The sequence below is a fragment of the Ambystoma mexicanum genome, chromosome 13 (genome assembly GCF_040938575.1).
Source record: "Ambystoma mexicanum isolate Mex_15411 chromosome 13, UKY_AmexF1_1, whole genome shotgun sequence".
NCBI lineage: Eukaryota > Metazoa > Chordata > Amphibia > Caudata > Ambystomatidae > Ambystoma > Ambystoma mexicanum.
The window spans coordinates 85,576,462-85,597,835 of record NC_090938.1 but is presented as its reverse complement, the minus strand read 5'-3'; the positions used below and the strand labels follow the sequence as shown (position 1 = coordinate 85,597,835).

Here is a 21,374-nt window from a genome sequence, read left to right as displayed (position 1 = left end):
CCGCCTTAACCATCAGGATCATTTGGTTGCTGATCAATGTTTCTTCTAGTTTGATCCCTGAGTCTTTTTTGGTTGCGATCAGTAATCCCGACGAAGGTCTTCCTCGACTTCCTTGTTTGGCTGGTGCAAGGATGACTTCGAACCCCCCTATTGCAGGGGGTTCAGTCAGCCAGGTTTCTTGGAGGCATAGAAGATCGTATAATCCCAGGTCCATGTCTTTTGGAGACAATAAGTGGGTATGTCCTCTCGTGTTCCACGAGCACATTTTTAGTTCGCACTTTGAGGGGGTCGCGCGACGTCTGTCATGTAGACTGTGCTCGTCTCTCGCTGGTTGCTATGTTTGCTTTTTTCCCCTCAGAATTTTGGGCAACCAGGACCATATGTCTTTCGTGGGTTCACATCTTTTTTGGGGAGGTTTTTCTGTTGGGAGTTTGGCTGTTATTTCTGAAATTTCCTTGGCCTTATTAAGTTTTTTTGTGTCTTTGGTTTTTATAAGACTTTCGTGATTTTTGTTTTCTTTCGAGGCTTGTCGCTTTTCCCTCAGTTTCTCTTCAGCTCCCCGGACTCTTGCTCTGTCCTTGTTTTTTTCAGACGACTTATTGCGACCCATTCTTCCTAAGGCACTTATTGGGTGTCTGTCTGCTTCCTTTTTACTGGGATTAGTACGCCTTGTGTTTTCAGCCTCCCTTTTATTGTCTTCTTCACTTTTGTTTGATTGCACTTTAACTTCGTAGCCCATTTCGTCCAGCTCTTCACTACAGTCGAGGATCAGGTTTTTCAACGTTGTTGATGTTACATAGAGTACCGTTTTTGCTTTTGTATTTTCGTGGCTTGGCTCTACTACAAGCAGATCTTCTGATTTTATTTTATTCAGCTTTCGAATGTATTTAAACAGTGTTAACACTGAGTTTCGGTTCAAGATTATTTCGTCTCTGTTTTCTTTCACTTGTGTGATCTTTATACGCCATTTAGCTTTGTCCACTTTTTTCGGTTTTAGGTTGTATTTCTGTGTTCTGGATCTGTACCGAAAGATCGTTTCTCCTTTGTCTCGTGACGAGCTGAGTCGTTTTTCAGTATTGGGTTTGTTATGGGCGTTCGTGGATTGGGAACGCGGTCTACCCGGTGTTATGTTTCTAGACGGCTTTCTTATGTGTTTGTGATCGTTCCGTCTACCTGCCGATCTCCTTCTTGATTTACCGCGTTCACCCCCTTTCTGTCTTGAGGAGTTGTATCTTTGTTCTTTTTTCCAGTTTCCTGAGGTCAGATTGTCTCTGGGTCTCGATTTCGACCTTCCGTTTTCTTTTTTTGTTTCTTTCTGCATCCTTTTTGGCGTTGTCTGTCTTTCTGCGTCAATCGGACTGGCGCCCTTGTTTATTGCATTCTTCACGTTTTCCCTATAATTTTTTGCTGCTTTTCCTCTAGTCGCTTCTTCGTTACTTCTTATGAATTCTGTATTTTCCTTTCCTTTGTGTGATTGTGATGTTGGTGCTTCACTGGAGCAATGTGCAACTGGACTCATGGGCGAATTCTCTGCCAGATGTTGGCTCAGATTCATCAATTCTTCATCTTCGATGCGTTCAATTGTTGATGGGGATAGGGTAAAGGTTCTTTTTTTTGGCGTTTCAGTTATTGGCGGTGATAAACTGGTGATTCTTTTTTCTGAAATTTCAGGATTTTTTGTTTGCCTCGGCTCTATTTCTTTGTCCTTCATTTGTGGTTTTTCCTTGTGTTTTACTGGTCGTGTGAAAAGTTGAAAAATACCTTCTGCAGTTTGGTTTCCAGTTGGGGGTTGTCTAGATGGTGGTCTCTTTGTTGGTTGGGTCTCAGTTTGTTTTAGATTCACCTCTTTGTTTACTCCCTTTGTTGGTGGATTATTTGTTGTATGGCCTATAGTAGCTGTGGTTTGAGTCCCCCTCGTTTTGTTCACCGGCCTTTGTTCTTTGTCTTCGTACTGCTCTTTTTGTCGTGGAGGCGAACCCTCGTCGTTTATTGTAGCTGTGCTTGATTTTCTGGCTTCCAAGGCCATAACGTAAGCTTCCAAGAAGATAACTTTACTGTGGATCATCGCTTGGATGCTTGTGTGGTCTTTCAAGGAGTCAGCGATAGTTTCGTAAAGTTTCATAAATGGTGCCAGTGCAATGTTCACTGATGACATAATTGACAGTAAGTCCATTTTTTTTTTATTTGAGGAATCCGTCGGGCTGGTCGAGTGCTGTAACGGAGTTCTTCTTAAGGGGGATTCAGTTAAGATTGTTGTCTGATTTGACCAGCTGCCTCGACTTGGCCTTGTTGTTTCTAGTGAGGCTCTTCCTTTTCGGTTTTTGTCGATGTGGGGACTTCGAATGTCATTTCCCCCCATATTCAAGTTTTGGTTGATATGGGGTCTCGTAAGGTTTTCTTGATTAGATTCGTCTGGGTCTGCTATGGGTGGCCTACCTTTTGTCGTGTTTTCGTTTTGGACTTTGCAGAGCCCCGCTTGGTTGAGGTTTTCTGGACCCAGCATTTTATTTGGTGTCTTATTTACTTTATCTCTGTATGTTCCTGTGAAGTTATCAACGTTCAAGGTGATACCCTCGGGCAGTGAGGGTGTTGCCTGATTGAAGTTGCAGGAGCCTTCCTTTATTTCTGTTGTTAAGTCCATTGGGTCATTTGGGTCAACTGTAATGAGGCTCTCCTCTTGGATGGTGTGGGGGTTTTCTATGTACTCAGACGTGACAGTCCCCATTTCTAGGTCTTTGCCCGAGTTTCTCTTCAATTCCCCCTTCTCTGTGACTTTTGTCGGTTTCAAATTTTGCTGGCCTCTTGGTGAGTTCGTGGAAATCTTTTGGGCTAGTGTCGGGCACGGTGGTTCCCCCTCAGGCCCCACTTTGTCAATCCACTGCCCTTGTGGCTTGTTGCTTTCTCCTGAGGGCCGTCTTTTACTGTGCGGCCGGTTGTCGCTAACGTATTGCTCAACTCTGCGTAGTTTTGCTACCGGCAGGCAGTCGTTTAAAGCTTCGAGTATTTCAAGATCTGTAAGTTCCCTCTGCGGGTACTCTTTTGTTGCTTTATGTCTGCTGTTTGCGTAGAAATAATCTTTTATTGAGTTTTTAAGTACCCCTCCTTCTCCTCGCGGTGGGTCGTTTTCGTTTGTATTGATCAACAATTGGTCAGGTGTTTTTTGTTGCTGTTCGGGCTTCTGGGGCCCTTTTTTCGTTCTGCTGCTAAACTTGTTTTTCGTTGTTATACGGTTCTTGAGTTTCTTGAGAGGCAGGGAACTTGTTCTCTGTCTTTTCTTTTTATTGGGGTTTGATGGCCCTTGTACATTGATTTTTTCTGGGACCCAACTGGTCTCTGCACTTTCCTCCGCCTCTTTGTGAATGAGAGCCACCACTTTCACTTTCCTTTCCGCCAGTGAACACGTCGACGGTACTCCGTTGATGTGCAGCTCTCCGTCGGGCTTCCCCTGCCCGTTCTCTTCGGGTGGGGTGCCCGCCACCTCCTCCGGTTCTGCCTCTCCTGGGGCCGTCGTGCCATCTGTCTCTTTTCCCCCCCCTCCTTCAGCAGCTTCCACGTCTGGCAGCCCTCCTCCGAGGGCTCCCGCCGTGGGGCGAGGAGCGCTCAGCTGGGCTCCGGGGGAGGGAGGTATTGGGTGCTGCGCCAGACCGGCAGGCCTAGTTCCCACTCCGAGGCTCGCTCTCCCGGCGGCTCTGTCCGCCTTGGCCGTGTCTTCCTGCCCCGTCCGCCCCTCCCCGCCGTCCCACGCGGACCGCGGTCCTCCTTCGAGGGCCGCTTCCGCGGGGTCCCGCTCAACCGCGGCGGCTAGGAGTGGCGGCCGGGTGTCTTTCCGGCCAGCCATGGCCACAGCTGTCTTGATTTCCAGGCTCTTTGCCCATTTGTCATCAGTTGCTCCTCCAGTTAAGGCTGATCGTTCCTGGGGGTCATGCTGGGCTGCTTTGGGATCTTCTGAGACTGGAGGCCGGAAGACTTTGCTTTTGGTTGGATATACCTTTATGGTGTTTGCTGGCGCTTGCTGGGGCGTCGGTTTTGGGGAGCCCATTTGAGGTAATGTCTCTGGGGAATCCATAAATGTTGGTGTTTGTTGTTGTTGTTTATGACTCAGCTGTTTCTGGTTTAGTTTGGCGCTCCTCAGGCGTCTGCCCTCTTCTTCCATTTCTTCCTCTCTTGGAGGCTCTCTTAGAGGCTCATTTTGCTCTGGGTTCATGGCAGTTTCCCGCATTTCTCTGTTTGCCCTTGCAGCCCTGGCTGACATGACTGCAAGACTGCCACTCTTCGTCCACTCCGCGTCCGCTCCGCGGATAGAAAGGGTTTATATGTGAGGGTCCTCCCCCACGCTGAAAAGAGTAGAACTGGGCAACAGACTCTCCTGCAAGACTGCCACTCTTCGTCCACTCCGCGTCCGCTCCGCGGATAGAAAGGGTTTATATGTGAGGGTCCTCCCCCACGCTGAAAAGAGTAGAACTGGGCAACAGACTCTCCTGCAAGACTGCCACTCTTCGTCCACTCCACTTTTTGATTTATATTATTGAATGTTTCTTCAGATAGATAATAATGTACAAGCTTCTATTGCATTTATTTGTGTTTTTTGTGTATGCTTTTTGGTAGGCACGAGTGATGGCCACAATAGGAGTGACGCGTGGCCTTGGGGATCATGATCTTAAGGTCTATAATTCCAACATTCACATCAAGCCCTTCCTGTCTTGTTTACCGGAGGTGAGTACACATTTTCCATTCTACCTATTATTGGCTATGTGGTGGCACCTGTAAGTTTAATTTATAGGTCACTGTGGGGAAAAACGTATCCAGCCATCTGAGAAAGGGTGACTCCTGGCTGGTCTTTACTTCTAAATACTTGCCATGTCAGACATCAACTCTGCCACTGATGGTGTATGATATGAGCAAGTGTTTAGGGGTAAAAACCAGTCAGCAGCCGGAGTGTTGAAAATGAAACATCTACACCAGATGTGGGGACAAACCCCCTGGCGTAGTCTCACCTCAGCCAGCCTCACTCCGTCTGTCATTCACTGTACTCTCATCACAGCTCACTCGCTCAAGGATCACTGTGGTGCAGGATCTCATCCAATCAGGCCACTGAGAATGTGGGCGTTATTCAAATGCAGAGCACCAATATTCAGAGCAGCCAGAGAACTGAACGACCTTCTCTGCCACCACACTGCAGCCTATCGTACGTGCATTCTTGTGTCTTATCTGAGAGATGTTTGAGTGATGTCGGAATGTGTGATGTCCCTAGTGGAAAGCAGACATGGGTGTGTAGTCTGAAAGTGAGAAGTCCCCAAAAATGCACTTAATTCTCTCAATTGGGAATGAGACCAGGACCAAGTGCGTGTAAAGTCAAAAATCTTTTATCTAAAATAGGGTAAGCAAAATATACTCTACTCACGCCGAGAGTGCTCTTCAGAACACATGTTACACTTCATTTTCATACAGCTTTTGTGTCATCCAAGAGAGGGGAGGCCTAGCGTTCACATGATGGGTTGGGATTGGTCACTAGGGACTGGCACCTATGGTTGCTATAGGGTCGGCATGCTGTGATTGGTGCAGATTCACGTGGTGCTGTGATGATGCTGTTCAGGTCAATCGGTCAGCTGGGCTCATCAGTTTGGTATGCGGTGTCAGGCAACTTTCATGTTGTTACATATTGATAAACGCTTGACATTTGCCCTTGTGGCCACACATTCCCATTCATCCAGTACTGCACTCTATCTTGTCCGGCGGATTCTAAGACTTGTGAATCTTATAACCAGTGAAAATACATTTCTCAAATTCAGGTTAGCTATCACTGGGCATAGGCCATAGTGCATTTCTTAAGCTCAGTGTTAGATCTATTAATGGGCAGTTTAACAGTGTGTTAGTATAATACAAGATATACCGTTTACAGGGCCAAGGCTTTCAAATTACTGTGTGGTCAGGAATGTCCATCTGGTACACAACAAAGAGGGCACTAAATGTAAGGGCTATATTGCACATTGAAAGGATGGGTCACAAAAAGGGACATGCCACAACGGTCATAAGTCTTGCTGTGGAGGTTAGGGGCAAGTTGTATAAACATCATTATTAAGTATCTCCTTATCTGTTCTGGCATCATGAGGGATGGGGGAGGAGTTGAAACACCTTCAAGGTTCAATCCTGCTTTGCATGAGGGAACGGGTCTCCTGAGACGTTCTTTGCATTGCAATTATGATTGTCTGAAACGTGTTATCCTCTTTACATGGCTAGGTGCCCTCATCATTATAAAAACTCACAATGATAACTCGTGTGTGCATATGTTATTTTCCATACTATACTTATATTATTATTTTCATGCAGGCCTTAACACATATTATCATAGTGGGGTCACACTGGTTATGGCATATGACAGCTAGGTTGCTTTTACATAATGCTGTGCATATATTTACATTGTGCTGTAACTGAGCTAGCCTTGTGCTGGCATGTGCAATAACGTGTTACGTTGTACATTGTGCTATTACAGTCTATTTCTATTAAGCATCATACTACACTTTAATATACTTCACACTTATATAAATGGGATCTATTGCCAATGCTCCCATTATATATATTTCATGCAACATGCTGGTATGCTGTGAATTACTACAATCCTTCCAATACTTTGCGTAAAATGAAAATGGTTCATGAACAACCCATTCTAATTGAGTGAAGAAAGGCACTTCTTTCTTATATTGAAATGCAAATAAACAGTACATACTCGAGGGTCATTCTTAGTTGTTCAAACATGTTCAAAGGATATGGGGGTGGTATTCTTTATGGCCTGGGTCTGCATGGTGGGGGCAGGTTTTGTAGAGATGAATGATTCTTTGCTGCGAGGCCTTGGGCTGGGCCACGGCTAGATCAGTGAGGTAAGACAGAAGACAGAAGATACAGTGCAAAGTTTGTTTCATTTGCGTGGCCAGTCTCCCATGAGAACCGGACGGCTGCAGGGAGGACAGAGGGGAGGAGGTGGGGGGAGTAGCTTGCTCGCTGTGCACGTCTCAAGGGGAGAGCTGCAGGCATGCGTTCTAGTTTCATGGCTGACCTGCCATTATGAGAAAACAAAATGGAGATGATGGGCACAGAAAATGGAGTGCTAATGGGTTTTCGTCTGGGCTGGCTTCAAGGGCTACAGTTCACTGGTGGCACTCTTGCATGTCACCATCATTAACGCACCATTAGGTACTGCATCAGCGCAGCACCTGAAACCTAATTGGCACACACAAAAAATGAGGAGCAGGAAAACGATGAGTGGTATTAGTAGCTTGACTGTCATCCATGAAGGTACCCAAGAAAAGATATTGGCGAACCAGGTGCTGAGCTGTGCTCCCCCCTCGTCCTTCATGCATTCTCCACGGAAACACAGTTCCTATGGAATGTCTTTTTGTAACTTGAAGGGCTTCTCTAGTGCTGAAATCCATGTGAGTTTTGCTACATGTTCAGTCCATACGGGAGCGCATGTTCTCTGTACCCATGATAATTTTTCTTCGGACAGTCCTCGCAATGCTTCTGCTTTGCATAGTATCTCCTCATTCTGCCAAGTATTGTCCGAATGTATCACCCCTTGCGGTCTGGAGTAGCATGTGCATTCGTTCTGCAATAGTTCAAACGAAACAGTGTGTGCTTGAAACGTGTTTTTGATTCTGCATAGCGCGAGATGTAGGAGGCACTGTGCCTCTGCAAATGGAATTTATTGTGGTAACGATACCTTAGGAGTACCTGAGGTATGGGGTAAAGTGAGCACATGTAACAACTTTCTTTCATTGTTTCTTTGGTCGTGTTGCTCATGCCAGCGTATCATTTGTTTGTTTGATGTGGGTGTTGGGGATCATCTACTGTGTCAAGACCAAAGCTATAATGCTCCTCCCATTTTTTTTGTTGTGTTCCCCTCTTCCTTCTTCTGTGACAGCCCCCCTATTCTCTTGGGGCATCTTGTCATTCTCTTTTTCCTCCCATTCTGTGTACAGTCTAAGATAGTGGTTGGCCATGTGTTTGTCATAACTGTCCTCCTTTCTGGTATCTACACTATCCGGTGGTGAGACTTGTGCAACTGACATTGTGGTTGGATATGGGTGGTTCTGCACCCACGTGAGTTCGGAGGGCGTTCGGTCATTCATTGAATAAACACTAAAATCGGAATCATTGAAGTGGTGGGGGTCTGAGGAGGTAGGTATAATCTCATCATTAATGCTATTATTGCTATGCGATTCATTCTTGTGGCTTCCGTGTGCCCAAATTGACCTGAAGCCATCCCATATCAGGTGGCTCCCTTGTTTGATTGATTTTATCCCACCACCCCCCTCGTTCATGTCAATTGAAATAAGGGGCAATAGCACAGTACAGCAGCAGGCCGAACAATGTTGAAAAGAATATTACGGCACATACAAACAACACACATTCATAGGAATAACTTGGATAAGCATTTGTTCTTCTTCTATTTCTATCTACTCTATTGCTGGTTGTCGCTTGGGCCTCTTCCATAGCCCTTGTAGCTCCTAATGAACAACATATAAGCGTTTGTTAAGCATATACATTCATATTTTCACCTTGTTTATTTAAAGCTTATGTTTTCTGTATCTCTACCACCCTACGTGTTACACTTATACTTTAATACATTTTGTTTCGCGTTCCTCCCTTCCTCCTCATCATATCTTTCACTATGAGGAAGAGGAGTTCGTGAAGGCTGCATTATGCGTGTGGGGCTTGAGAAAGGGGTAGGAGAAAAGAAAAGAAAACAGAAAGACAGAAGAGAAAGTAAGAACTGAGACCACACAATGGGACATGTCAATATATCAACGAATATTTATATACATCGCTATCTGTTTCATAGTTAATACTCAATAGTTAACCTCTATGCATTTTTATATTTACATTTCTTTCTCAGAAAATTTCTTTGACGTCACACATTTCCTTCTTTCCATGGTCGAGTGTTTATGTAATTCTTTTCTCACTAATTAACTACGTCTGTGTATTATGTTCGTTCACACTCTCTTCCTCATTTACACAATCTGTGAACTTGTGAGCTTTTCGGACGTCTGTTAGGTGTACCCAATAAGGTCGACCCTGCACTTTCACTGCAGTGGGCGTACAGTATATTACCTTGTAGGGGCCATGGAACCTACGCCCGTTCCATCGGCGCACAAAACTCCTTACATATACCATGTCACCTGTCATCAGCTGGCAGTTTGGATATCTGTGGCTAGTGTGGTCGTATATGTGGCCATATTTTGTGTTAAAGGGGGTGTGATTTATTTTGCTATGGCTCGCGCTGCACCCGTGAGGTGTCTCAGATCCTCATGAAATTCTACTCCCAATACTGTAGCACTTCTGTGTGTGTCTGATTGTCTGCGCAAAGGGGAGTGAGCTGTGTGCATTCTCCTACCTGTCACAATCTCATGGGGTGACAGATGGTGGTCCTTACTGGGCTGATTTCTCTTTTCGAACATGGCCAAAGGTAGGCAGAAGACCCAATTCATTTTTAGTGTATGGATCCAATGTTATTCCTGGGAAGCATGCCTTTGCCCAAAACCTGTTTGCCTGATCTCCAACTGCAGATACCAGCAAGCTTTTAACATCCCTCACAGCTAGGGGTACACCCGCCGTGTGTTTTTCAAATGCATATATACATTTACTAGCACCTCCAGATAGTGGTGGCACTTGTTTCAGAAGGTTAGCCTTATCTATTTGAGCCCAGTGTATGGAATTTGGCCTTCCCGCCCCCCTGTGGATGAGTGGTAGCTGTAGGTTTTTCCCCCCGTTTCCAGTACTCACCTTTTTCCCTTTTTTCCCTAGCACTGCCATGTTCCCTTTTCTATTCCTTAGTCTCCCCCTCCATTTTTCCATGGGGGACAACCCTTCTCCTAAAGATGTCCCACCTGTAGCTGTCCCCAACCTTCTTTCCTCCTCTTCCTGCTCCTCTAAGTCACACCAGTTTTCTTCCTCCCGATCAGATGTCATCCCTCCCTCTTCTTCCTCGCGTTCGCTACCAGCTGTAGTTATTTTTATTATTCTTGTGGGGGTGTCATTTATTCAAAATAGTATCTCTCCCTTTTTCCACCCATCCTCTGCCGCCCCATCACTAGGTTGGGGCTTCGTACCCCGCTCTGCCCTGGGGGTAGGTGGCCCCCCTTGCTCACACATGCCTCTTAAATGGGACAACTCTGTTTGGGCCAATGTCAATCGTGTATCTAGGTCTTGTGTGAATTTTTGCGATATCTAGTGTGGGGGTATTCACCTAGCCGGTTATTCCTTGACTGTCATATGGTGGTGGTGCTGTGGCTGTTGGCTTAGTTGCACATGGTGAAGGGGACTGTGCTACATATATGGGGTCACTATATCCCTCCGCGGGCACTGGTTTAGCCAGTACGGGGTGTATATGTGTTGTTTCCAATCTGTTCTCCTTTTGCTCTTTGGGCCCTTTGCTTCCAGCTGTTGTCAGGGAAGATGTGACATGCTCTCCACCCTTACCTGGTGGGACTTCTTCGAAAAGTCTCCACAAGTCTAATATTTCTCTTCGATTCTGCAGTTGTTTCCCTTTGTATTTAATAAACAGACATGTGGCAACCATGTCTAACATAGCCTTATCAAAGGACCCTCCCTCGGGCCATACTTGTGGCAGACCCTCCCCTTTCAATTCTGTGACCCACTGGTCATGATGCTTAATAATAATCTCTGCATACCCTGGCAGTGTTTTACAGATATGGACCAGAGGTGTTTCTGCGCCCATTTTATCGGATTCTAGGTACTTACTCAAAACAATGAAAATGTTCTGTTAACCTTACAGTTCCTTTATAACCTGCTCACTATATTTTAAAACACTTCTTAAAATTGTTTGTTCACACTTTGTTACTCATAAACCATGTCAATATACGAATTTCCTTCAACACAATTTTAAAACATTTTCATTAATATTCACCAGCAAGGAACAATGCTTTTACATAAAACAACATCTTAGAACATAAAACATAGCACATGCAACGAATAACACAGACAACATAAAAGACAACATAATCTCTACCTGCCCTTAATACCCTTATTCTCTTTATATTCCCCTAATTCTCCATCACCTTTCAGGAATTCCCTCCCTGCACCCTTTCTATACTCAAGCAAGAATGGAGGAGAAGAAAAGCAAAAGTAGGAAAAAAGCGTTTCTAAATAATTCTACTCCGTGTCCTCTGAGACCCCTACGTTTTCAACTTATTTCTCCATATATATCCCGTACTAGTCAAGATAGTACTATCCTCTTTGCACCTTATTTTCCCGTCACTGTCCTAATGGCCATATGCGATAGAAAAAGAATAGAGTGGAATATAGAACAGACCCAAACCTTCCCCCTTAGAGCTTAGTACCTCCCTTTTTATCCCACCCTTATTAATTCCCTATTTCCCAAAACCTCCTAATCTGACTCCCACCCAACTTATGAGATCACCCTCACTTGATACTCACGTGTCCGTCTTGATCCGAGACCCTCCGGACCCAATCGGTCAGGGCGCCGCCCCACACTCAGAGACCACGCCCAGTGAGTGGTACGGTGGGTTTTGTAAAGGGGATCCTGTACCCTCTCGCCCTACTCCGTGCGCACGTCTAGGTGTACCGGTTGCCGTTGGCGGGTAGCTCTTGAGGGGGCGCGCTCCGGGTCTTGATGGGGATGTCTCGTGCCAGAAGGAACAAAAAGAATGCTATCGCGTCGGGGTCACAATGAAAGTGAGAAGACCCCAAAAATGCACTTAATTCTCTCAATTAGAGTCAAATAGGACACACCCATGAAGGGAATGAGACCAGGACCAAGTGCTTGTGAAGTCAAAAATCTTATATCTAAAATAGGGTAAGCAAAATCTACTCTGCTCAAGCCGAGAGCGCTTTGCAGAAAACATTTTCCACATCATTTTTATACAGCTTTTGCGTCATCCTGGAGAGGGGAGGCCTAGGGGGCACATGAAGGGTTGGGATTGATCACTAGGGACGGGCACCTATGGCCTATGGGTGCTATAGGGTCGGCATGCTGTGATTGGTGCAGATTCACGTGGTGCTGTGATGATGCTGTTCAGGTCAATCGGTCAGCTGGGCTCATCAGGTTGGTATGCGGTGTCAGGCAACTTTCATGTTGTTACTTATTGATAAACGCTTGACATTTGCCCTTGTGGCCACACATTCCCATTCATCCAGTACTGCACTCTATCGTGTCCGGCGGATGCTAAGACTTGTGAATCTTATAACCAGTGAAAATACATTTCTCAAATTCAGGTTAGCTATCACTGGGCATAGGTCATTGTGCATTTCTTAAGCTCAGTGTTAGATCTATTAATGGGCAGTTTAACAGTGTGTTAGTATAATACAAGATATACCGTTTACAGGGCCAAGGCGTTCAAATTACTGTGTGGTCAGGAATGTCCATCTGGTACACAACAAAGAGGGCACTAAATGTAAGGGCTATATTGCACATTGAAAGGATGGGTCACAAAAAGGGACATACCACAATGGTCATAAGTCTTGCTGTGGAGGTTAGGGGCAAGTTGTATAAACATCATTATTAAGTATCTCCTTATCTGTTCTGGCATCATGAGGGTTGGGGGAGGAGTTGAAACACCTTCAAGGTTCAATCCTGCTTTGCATGAGGGAACGGGTCTCCTGAGACGTTCTTTGCATTGCAATTATGATTGTCTGAAACGTGTTATCCTCTTTACATGGCTAGGGGCCCTCATCATTATAAAAACTCACAATGATAACTCGTGTGTGCATATGTTATTTTCCATACTATACTTACTAGTCCATTACTAGATTATTTTCATGCTTAACACATATTATCATAGTGGGGTCACACTGGTTATGGCATATGACTGCTAGGTTGCTTTTACATAATGCTGTGCATATATTTACATTGTGCTCAAACTGAGGTAGCTTTATTCTGGCATGTGCAATAACATGTTACGTTGTACATTGTGCTATTACAGTCTATTTCTATTACGCATCATACTACACTTTAATATACTTCACACTTATATAAATGGGATCTAACCCCAATGCTCCGATTATATATATTTCGTGAAACATGCTGGTATGCTGTGAATTACTACAATCCTTCCAATACTTCGCATGTGGGTGCGAGTTATAGTGTGGCAGAAGTCAGGTTTTTAATTTATATATGAAGACCACTCAGAGATAACCTGCTCACAAGGGTATCAATTCACATTGACGCCCATTCAGAGGGGGCTAGTTCTATGGGATAGCATTCTTTCATCGACGGGAGCAATTTTGGTCTTTTTTTTAATGAGTACATTTTACCGAAAGAAACTCATCAAAATATATAGGGGGGTTTGCAAAAGAATAGATAACGGATGGGGGTGCAGGAATAGGTAATAGAAAATAGGGGATGGGGGCTTGTATATAAAAAAACATCAATTTCGATTTGTTTTTTCGGTGAAACATACTCGTAAAAAAAAACATATTGAAATTGCACCCGTCGAAGAAATGACATAGAACCAGTTCTTCAACTCCCTCGCCACAGATATTCACAGCAAATACCAACATCACTCATGGTGGGTTTATCTGACATGGGAAATAGCCTCAGAAGCAGAGACACAAGTCTTGAACAATGTCAATGTGTTTATTTACTGAACTACACATGCATGCACCCATGCACACTGACACACTCACAACACACACAAAACAGTCTCACACACAGAGAATATAACGGCTAACATAGTCTATTGCATGTTTGGAAAGAAGTGAAGGAAGAGGGCAGCACACTCATTACAATGAGTCATTATTAATGCAACACCAACTGGGAAAGAGCAGCGCGTGAACCTGGGTCGATCTTCATGGGTCAAGCATTGACATATGCCACTTGGTTCTATGTGAAAATCTCGTTGCATAAAATCCCGCGGCCGAAAAAGCCACCTTTACAAATGCACTTTTGAATGCATTTATATGCGTGGGGAGAACTCCCACAGCCCCACCATAGCCCACCTACCATAAAATATAACCCTAACCCACCCCCATATATATATATATATATATATATATATACCTTTAACAGGGCCTTTTTTCAGGTGGGTGGTCCTCGAGGACACATAGGCTAACACTTACCATCTGATTATTCATATTCAGCTGACCAGTCTGTGAGAGGCCAGCTCTCTAGTCACTTCTTAAGGCCTTAGGCCTTAGAGCCTCCTATTTTGAGGTCATATTTTTCTGAATAGTCGGTTTGGAAATGCAGCTGAACCCCCTTAATTTCATGTGGACCTTCTTTCACGCTTGATTATCTGGGATCTTTCAGTGCCAAAGATTGACTCTCTTGCCCCAGAGAAATCTACGTTTGACTAGTTTACTTGAATGAACGAATGAGTAAGCAATGCTTATGATTGCCAATTGAACTTTAAATATCCATCCCTACACATATGACAAGTCTCTCCATCTTTTCCACCTCAAACCACCTTATATTTTCTTTATACTACTGCATGTACAAGAAATGGTGATTGTGAAATTGATTTCAATGAATTTGGGAGTACCAACAGCAACCTCCTTGCTCACTATTCTTAGAGAGGCACAGCTCCACCCTACTGAGGATATCCAACCAGACAGAAACACGTGTCTCGGGTTGCTGTTGGTACTCTTGTTCACAGAAGAATTGCCTAGCATTTCGGTGCTGCACTGCCACAGGGCAGGACAAAGACTGATTTGTTTTGGATATTTCTCCTCTGTGAAAGATAGTGAGCTAAAGAATCAGGGTAAGGATCTCGTAACCGGGACTAATGTCGGGCAGAGGAACTCCCAGGATCCCTCTTGTTTTTTAGAAATAAAGGATGCCAAAACACTAGTCGGGTGATTTACTAAGCTTAAAGGATAGCGTAAATAAAATGTGTGCTTTTGTTTAGCTTAGTAATTTTAGTCTTACGCTATTTCTTTTTGGTTAGTAAATCAGCACAATATAAATGTATATGGAGCCGATTTACTAAGCTAAAAAATAGCGTAACAATGGCTTAAGTTTTACTTGCGCTATGTTGTAGGCCACAGTGACTATAAGGGATTCCCCCCTGTCCGGCTGAATGAAGAAAGTTCTAGCCGAGCTAAGTTGATTGTCTTGCCTCGATTTAGTTCAAACATGATGAGCTCTGCTTCTTCTCTTTACACGTCTCAAAAGAAGAAGTCTTACTAGGACCTGGACATTATCTGTAACTGTGACCTCTTGTTTAACGTAAATATTCTGACAAGCAAATGCTACCATGGATTTCAATTGCTTAGGAAAATTCCTAAAATCACCATGGCCTTGAGTTCAACAAAGTTCGGCTACTGCAATTGTACGTAGATCGGCCTTCCCAGGTAAGTAACCCAAGATTGTGGACTATTCAAACCGGAGCAGCGTTGCTAATCCTAGGCATCAGGAAAATTGGCACCATTCAAGACCATCCAAACCAAGACTGTGGACTATTGAAACCAGAGCAGCATGGCTAATCCTGGGCTTTGGGAAAATTGGCACCATTCAAGGCCATCCAAATCAAGACTGTGGACTATTCAAACCAGAGCAGCGTGGCTAAAGTTAGGCCTAGGGAAAATTGGCACCATTCAAGACCATCCAAACCAAGACTGTGGACTCTTCAAACCAGAGCAGCATGGCTAATCCTAGGCCTATGGAAAATTGGCAACATTCAAGACCATCTAAACTAAGACTGCAGACTATTCAAACCACAGCAGCCTGGCTAATCCTAGGCTTAGGGATAATTGGCAACATTCAAGACCATTCAAACCATACACTGGATTTCAGTTAAAAAACAATTTGAGTGCAGCATCCTTTACATCACCAGCAGATTGTTCGGGAATTGTTGTTTCCCTTCTGAAAATAAACTCACCTATCCACACTACCACGCAAGAAATGTGGAGGAAAAATGTTTGCTGTCAAACGCCTTGAGCTGGGAAACAGTCTGCACCAGGATTCAAAGATTAAACTAGATCACCAAGCAAAAAAATCTGAAATGCACTGAGGGTCCAATTGTTTCACCAGGCCTTTCAACCTTAAAGGTCCAAAATGGCCACTTGTATGACTATCTCCCTTAATTCCCTTAATTCCTTGGTACTTGACATCTAGAATGCATGTCTACCAAATACTTTGTCTATTCCCTAATTGCATATTCCCCCTGTAATTCCTGCTTCACACCTCTACCTTGTGCTGCTTTTACAGAAGTGACTCTGTCTGCATGTTGTGCATTGCTACAACCAGAAATAAATACATATCTAATGAAATACATATGGAGGGGTTGCCAACATTATACAAATACTCCAAGACACACTGGTTGAATTGTAATTGCCAGCTCTATATATGTAGAGTAATTCCAGTGTTTTCTCCATACAGGTGAGGGTTTATGACCTGGCGAAGCAGGACCATTGTCCTGATGACGTGATGGTTTTGGGCACTGATGGCCTTTGGGACGTTACAAATGACAAAGAAGTGGCTGATGTGGTAGCCAATGTTCTCTCCGAATATGGACCAGATCATCCTAGAAGGTAATAACAGCACCACAAATGTACTTGACAAAGTAATAGCATTGATGCATTTTGATTGATACAGTAAGCTTATATTGCCTGGTTTGTTTGAGTGCCCTGTGTTAAAACAGATACATTTAAATCTACATGTTCTATTTATGGTATTGATGGTTTTTCCGCTCTATTTTATTTATGCTGGCAAAATGGAAACATTCTCCTTACATTATATCCTGAGTTATGCAAATGCATCAAGCAGTGGCTCACTCAAGTTCTTGTAATGCTCAGGTGATCCGAGTAAAATTTTTATTTTGTACAGAATGCAATGGATTTCTTAGTGAAGACCCTTTTTTTCATGTTTAAATTCATGCTATAAGAGTATGGGAATTGTTCAATTCTGCCTAGTCAAATGAGCCGGTCCTTTGGGATACATACTTCACTATGTAGAAGGGCAGTTGGTTCTAGCATAATTTTTATGAAATCATTACCTATATTTTGAATTATCTTTATAAATTAGATTAGCCTGGGTCAGTCCTATAAGTAAACCACCAATGGTAATAAATAGGATTTATCTAAATTAAATCCTGTTACTGATTCAGCTACAACAACTTGTGAATCTTGTCCAACTAGCCAGGAATAGAGTGAATTCTTCATCCAAATAGGTTTAAGCAATCTGTCGCTAAGCTATATTCTTCAACCTCCTTGTTACCAGATTTGGGGAGCATTTAAGTCACATTGATTATAGTTTCTGGTTTTCAGTGTTTATATTTTGTCAGTTTCCGTGGTGTTTTTCCAGTGTTTTCACAAAAGGAAAACTTTGTGTGTGTCGGTGTTTATCTGTGTATATCAGTGTTTATACTTTTAGCCGGAAATAATGGAGCGCACCAGTGTTTTTCCAGTGCATATGAAAAACATGTGTTTGTGAAAAGAGTCTCTCTAAAGGAGTAGCCAACGCAATTCTGCTGTAAAATCTGTCAACATATGTCAGTTGTGATGCTGGACATGCCTTGGAGGAACAGGGCCTCCCTGTCCTTGTCCTGTGGTCCTTTTTCATTTGTGTTCTGTATTGTTTTCTACCCAGTAGTTCATGTGGGACTCCTGTCAGTGCAGTTCTTCCTGTTTTTGGTTTGGTGTACAGACCCATGGAATACCCGTATGGCTCCCATGGGTGGGGGTACATCCCTGTGCCCCTAGTGTATGTTTTTAGGCACCTGTGTGTGGCCCACAGAACAGGGTATGGGCTGGTGGCAGCACCATGCTGAATTTGGCAGGTGCTCTGAGTATCCTCTATTTTGGGATACCCAGGCCCTGCCACTGGAATCAGTTGATTCCTGATGGGAAGCAAGATGGCCCCTGTGGCTTCTTGCTTTCTATCGCCTGTTACCTCGTTTTCCCAAAGTCCTGGGAAGCCCTGGCTCTGTCCCTTTCCCCTGACTGGCTGTTGGGTGGAAGTTCCATATTGGTGTTGTTATGAAGTCCAGGCCAGACTGGCTGGCGCCTTCCCAGTGACTATATGTTGTGGGTACACCCTGTGGGTGGGACCTGGGTGAATGGAGTGTGTGACCAATATGCACTTCTTGTTGTGGATGTCTGGTTTCTGGTGTTTGACACAATGACTGAGACAGCCCTGCCCGAAACTGGTATGAATGCAGTGTGGAGTGTTGAATGGCTGGGTACTTGTCCCAATACACATAACTTGTTGTGAGTGTCTGGAGAGAAGTGAATGGCCTGAATGCACTATGCACCTGATTGGCTGCCTGCCTGCATGAATGCCCTTCTGACCGATTGGTTGCTTGAGTGTGACCCAGAAGAATGAATAGGAGATCAACTAGTATAGCTTCTGAATTTGTGTTCAGAAGCTGAAGTCCAAACTACGAAGAGTAACTGGAGTGAAACTGAAGCTTGACCTTGAAGCCCTGCTGGAAGAGAAGAATTACTGTTGCCCTTCTTCATCAATCTGAAAGCTGCTGTGACTCCAAGGAATGACCCAGAGAGGACCAGGTAAGGCGTCCTCTTAACGAGCTACGAGGGACCATCATGCACCAACTGATCTTTGGCAAAACTCCCTGGTAGACATACCTATGACAGGCTGCCGACCGTACACGGGGACTGGCGCGGAATCCCAAAGAGAAGCTCCCGGACTGTTGTCCGCCACTGTCGACGACCACCATCGCCGACTGGAGCCACCGTGCTCCCGTTGCCTAAGAACTTTCGATTCACGGACGCGCTCATCCGCACTGCTGCCCGCCTTATCCCGCCGGAGAAGGCCAGGCTGTCGATGCGCTGAGGAGCATCCGCCTGTGGGTTTCCCGCCACCCAAAGACCACAGAGATGCCGAAGACTCGATGCCCTTGCTGGGCCACAGTTCTTCAAACTCTTTGCGGTCCTGAACTATCAACACCGAGGTGCCCCGCACGCCTCTTCCTTGCAGGATATTTACGCTTCCCCGTCGACGAGCACCGCTAGGAAAGAAGCTGCAACTTCACCGTCGTAGTTCACCCTGTTCTCCGTCGGACGTTCGACGACCCGTGACTCCTGCCTTAAAGCGAGAGCACTCAAGAAGGGCCGTCGATTCCCAGAAGAGGAACGCTACAACGCCAGGTACTTTGGGGTTGCAGAACTATTGGAAAGTCTCTTGTGAGCAATATGTGGACTGGGCTTGTGATATATTTTTATTCTACAGGTTGCTCAAGTGGGGGGATCTCCACACAGAACTGTGTATAGGTATCAGGGCGAGTATTCTGCCACTTGTCCTAACCAACTGCTTTCCTCTTATATCTATTGTTGGTTTCCATTATGAACTGATTTGTGTGCTATTTAACCGTACAGTTGATGCACTTTAAAGAGATCTAGTGGTATCACGTAGAACTGTATATTTGCCATTATTGATAACCAAGTACAAAGTGAGTTATTGTGATATTGTACATAACCTTGAATATTAATTATATAAAGACTGTGTATTAACTAATACAGTGTGTGGACATTCCTTTGTGGGTGCTTGGAGACTACACTGTACTTAAGAACCAGCCTGCATCACCTCGTGAGAAGCTAGGCCCTGATTGTTCATCCATTGCTACCAACAGTAGAGAATCTTGGCTGGGGTCCTCTGTGCCTCTCCTGTGCCATATAGGGAGCAGGAGTACAGACACCCTCTCCAGTCTTTACATCAGTGAGCACTTTTCGGTACAGAATGATACCCTTTCTCAATATCCAGGGCAGGTTCTATGACATGTGAAGGTCTGTGTGACAATAAACGTGCAGGAGGCCTTCATTTGCATATTTATTTACATCATTGTGAAAACACAGAAAATTATGTTATAGGAAGTGCAATGAAGCTTTGATACTTGATGGTGTCATGGAAAAGAAATTGTCATGAGTAAACCAAAACGCAAACATAATTTGTGATGTGCAATATATCCTAAACTGTGTCATGTTATGCTGATTTATACTGTGCACCACTCTATTTCTATGGTCTCCAGGTGCTCTATGACTGGCCACTGTTGTTATTTATGGATCAATAGAATATGTGGGATATTCAGTTTCTAGAGTACAACGTGGACAAAATAATTTCTAAGGACGTCTACTTTTCATGGATAATCACAGTGAGATAAAATCATTTGCCTAAGATCATATACTTCAGTTAGGTGGTGGTGCAGGGATTTGAAACATAGAATTTGGACCACATATATATATTATAAGCTAAAGTTGGTAGAAATATGTGTTTTTGTGTTTCAAGAATACACACATCATAGTAAACCACTCTGATAAACATATACATCCTTGTAGAAATATGTTAAGCAAAAAGAGGATAATTGCAACTTGGTTTTCCTTATCTGTTGGTGCATGTGCATGTCTTATTTAAACCCTACATTCAAGGGATTGGAAAAAGAGGGTCTGAGGGCACAAATAGAGAAAATGAAAACTCTATGTTAAACCTTTTTCGGTAAATACAAATATTTGTCAGTGGTCAAGGGCTGTTTTGAGGCATGTTTGCCAACTTTGAGACGTGAATCGACAGCAACAAAAATGGGTCAAATGTGTCTACAATTCCTCAACATAACCCCTGATGACTGCCAAATAGTTTAAGAAAAAAAAAAGAAATCCAAGTAACATAGAATGTACAGTGTTTTTTAATTATTTTTTAATTAGTAATAAACCTTTTACACTTAGTTTACAAACATTATACAAGAAGTAATTAGCAAGTTAAAGAAAAAAACAAATACATGTCAAGCAAAATGAAATACAATATGCATATCTGCATAATCATATTAAAACTATATGCTGCAACATTCAAATACAATTTACAAGTACTTAATTGGACACATTTAAGAGATAATAGGGCCACCTTCCAGATATGGTAAGAAGCATCTATGATGAACAGAGATTCTGCAGAATAGGTTGTGGGCCTAAATTGGTCAGTGTTGATGCTATGCAGAGAGCTGGCCATTCTCACATACCCTTTGCAATACTGCTCAGTAAGGTGTAGACGATCCGTAAGTATAAGGTGCACTGTTTCTACATCAGCCATACACAATCTACACAATCTGGCTTTGCAAGGAATGTCTAGCCATGCACCTCTGTATTCTAATACCGGGAAAAGGTTAAGCCTAAGCTATAATATATATCGTCTAAGATGTGTATCACAAAGCTTAGTTAAAAAGCTACATGGCTTAGCAGGAGTAAAGCTATGCCCGATATGTTGTGTATATCTCTTTTTCTGCAATACTTTAGACACATTTTGTGAACAATCTTGAAGAGGAAGTGCCAAGCATCATCTGCACTCCAGCCACCCCCTTCGAAGTGCCAGGAATGTTCACACCAAAATATGTGAGGTATGGAGAACAGTTAAACCAGCAGAGAACCATCGGAATAACAGCACCTATTGAAGTACTGAC

At 43.8% G+C, this 21,374-nt stretch overlaps 1 protein-coding gene across 6 annotated transcripts in view; it reads left to right on the top strand.

Moving 5' to 3' along the window:
- Positions 1 to 21,374, top strand: part of PPM1J (protein phosphatase, Mg2+/Mn2+ dependent 1J) — a 237,970-nt gene that overhangs the window by 199,015 nt on the left and 17,581 nt on the right. For 4 of the 6 annotated variants that reach the window (XM_069633331.1, XM_069633334.1, XM_069633332.1 and 1 more), the window contains 2 exons: positions 4,606 to 4,713; positions 16,352 to 16,503. In XM_069633331.1, the coding sequence (XP_069489432.1) occupies positions 4,606 to 4,713; positions 16,352 to 16,503 (260 nt within the window). The remainder of the gene's footprint in view (positions 1 to 4,605; positions 4,714 to 16,351; positions 16,504 to 21,374) is intronic. The other 2 variants (XM_069633336.1, XM_069633333.1) reach the window with 1 other exon arrangement.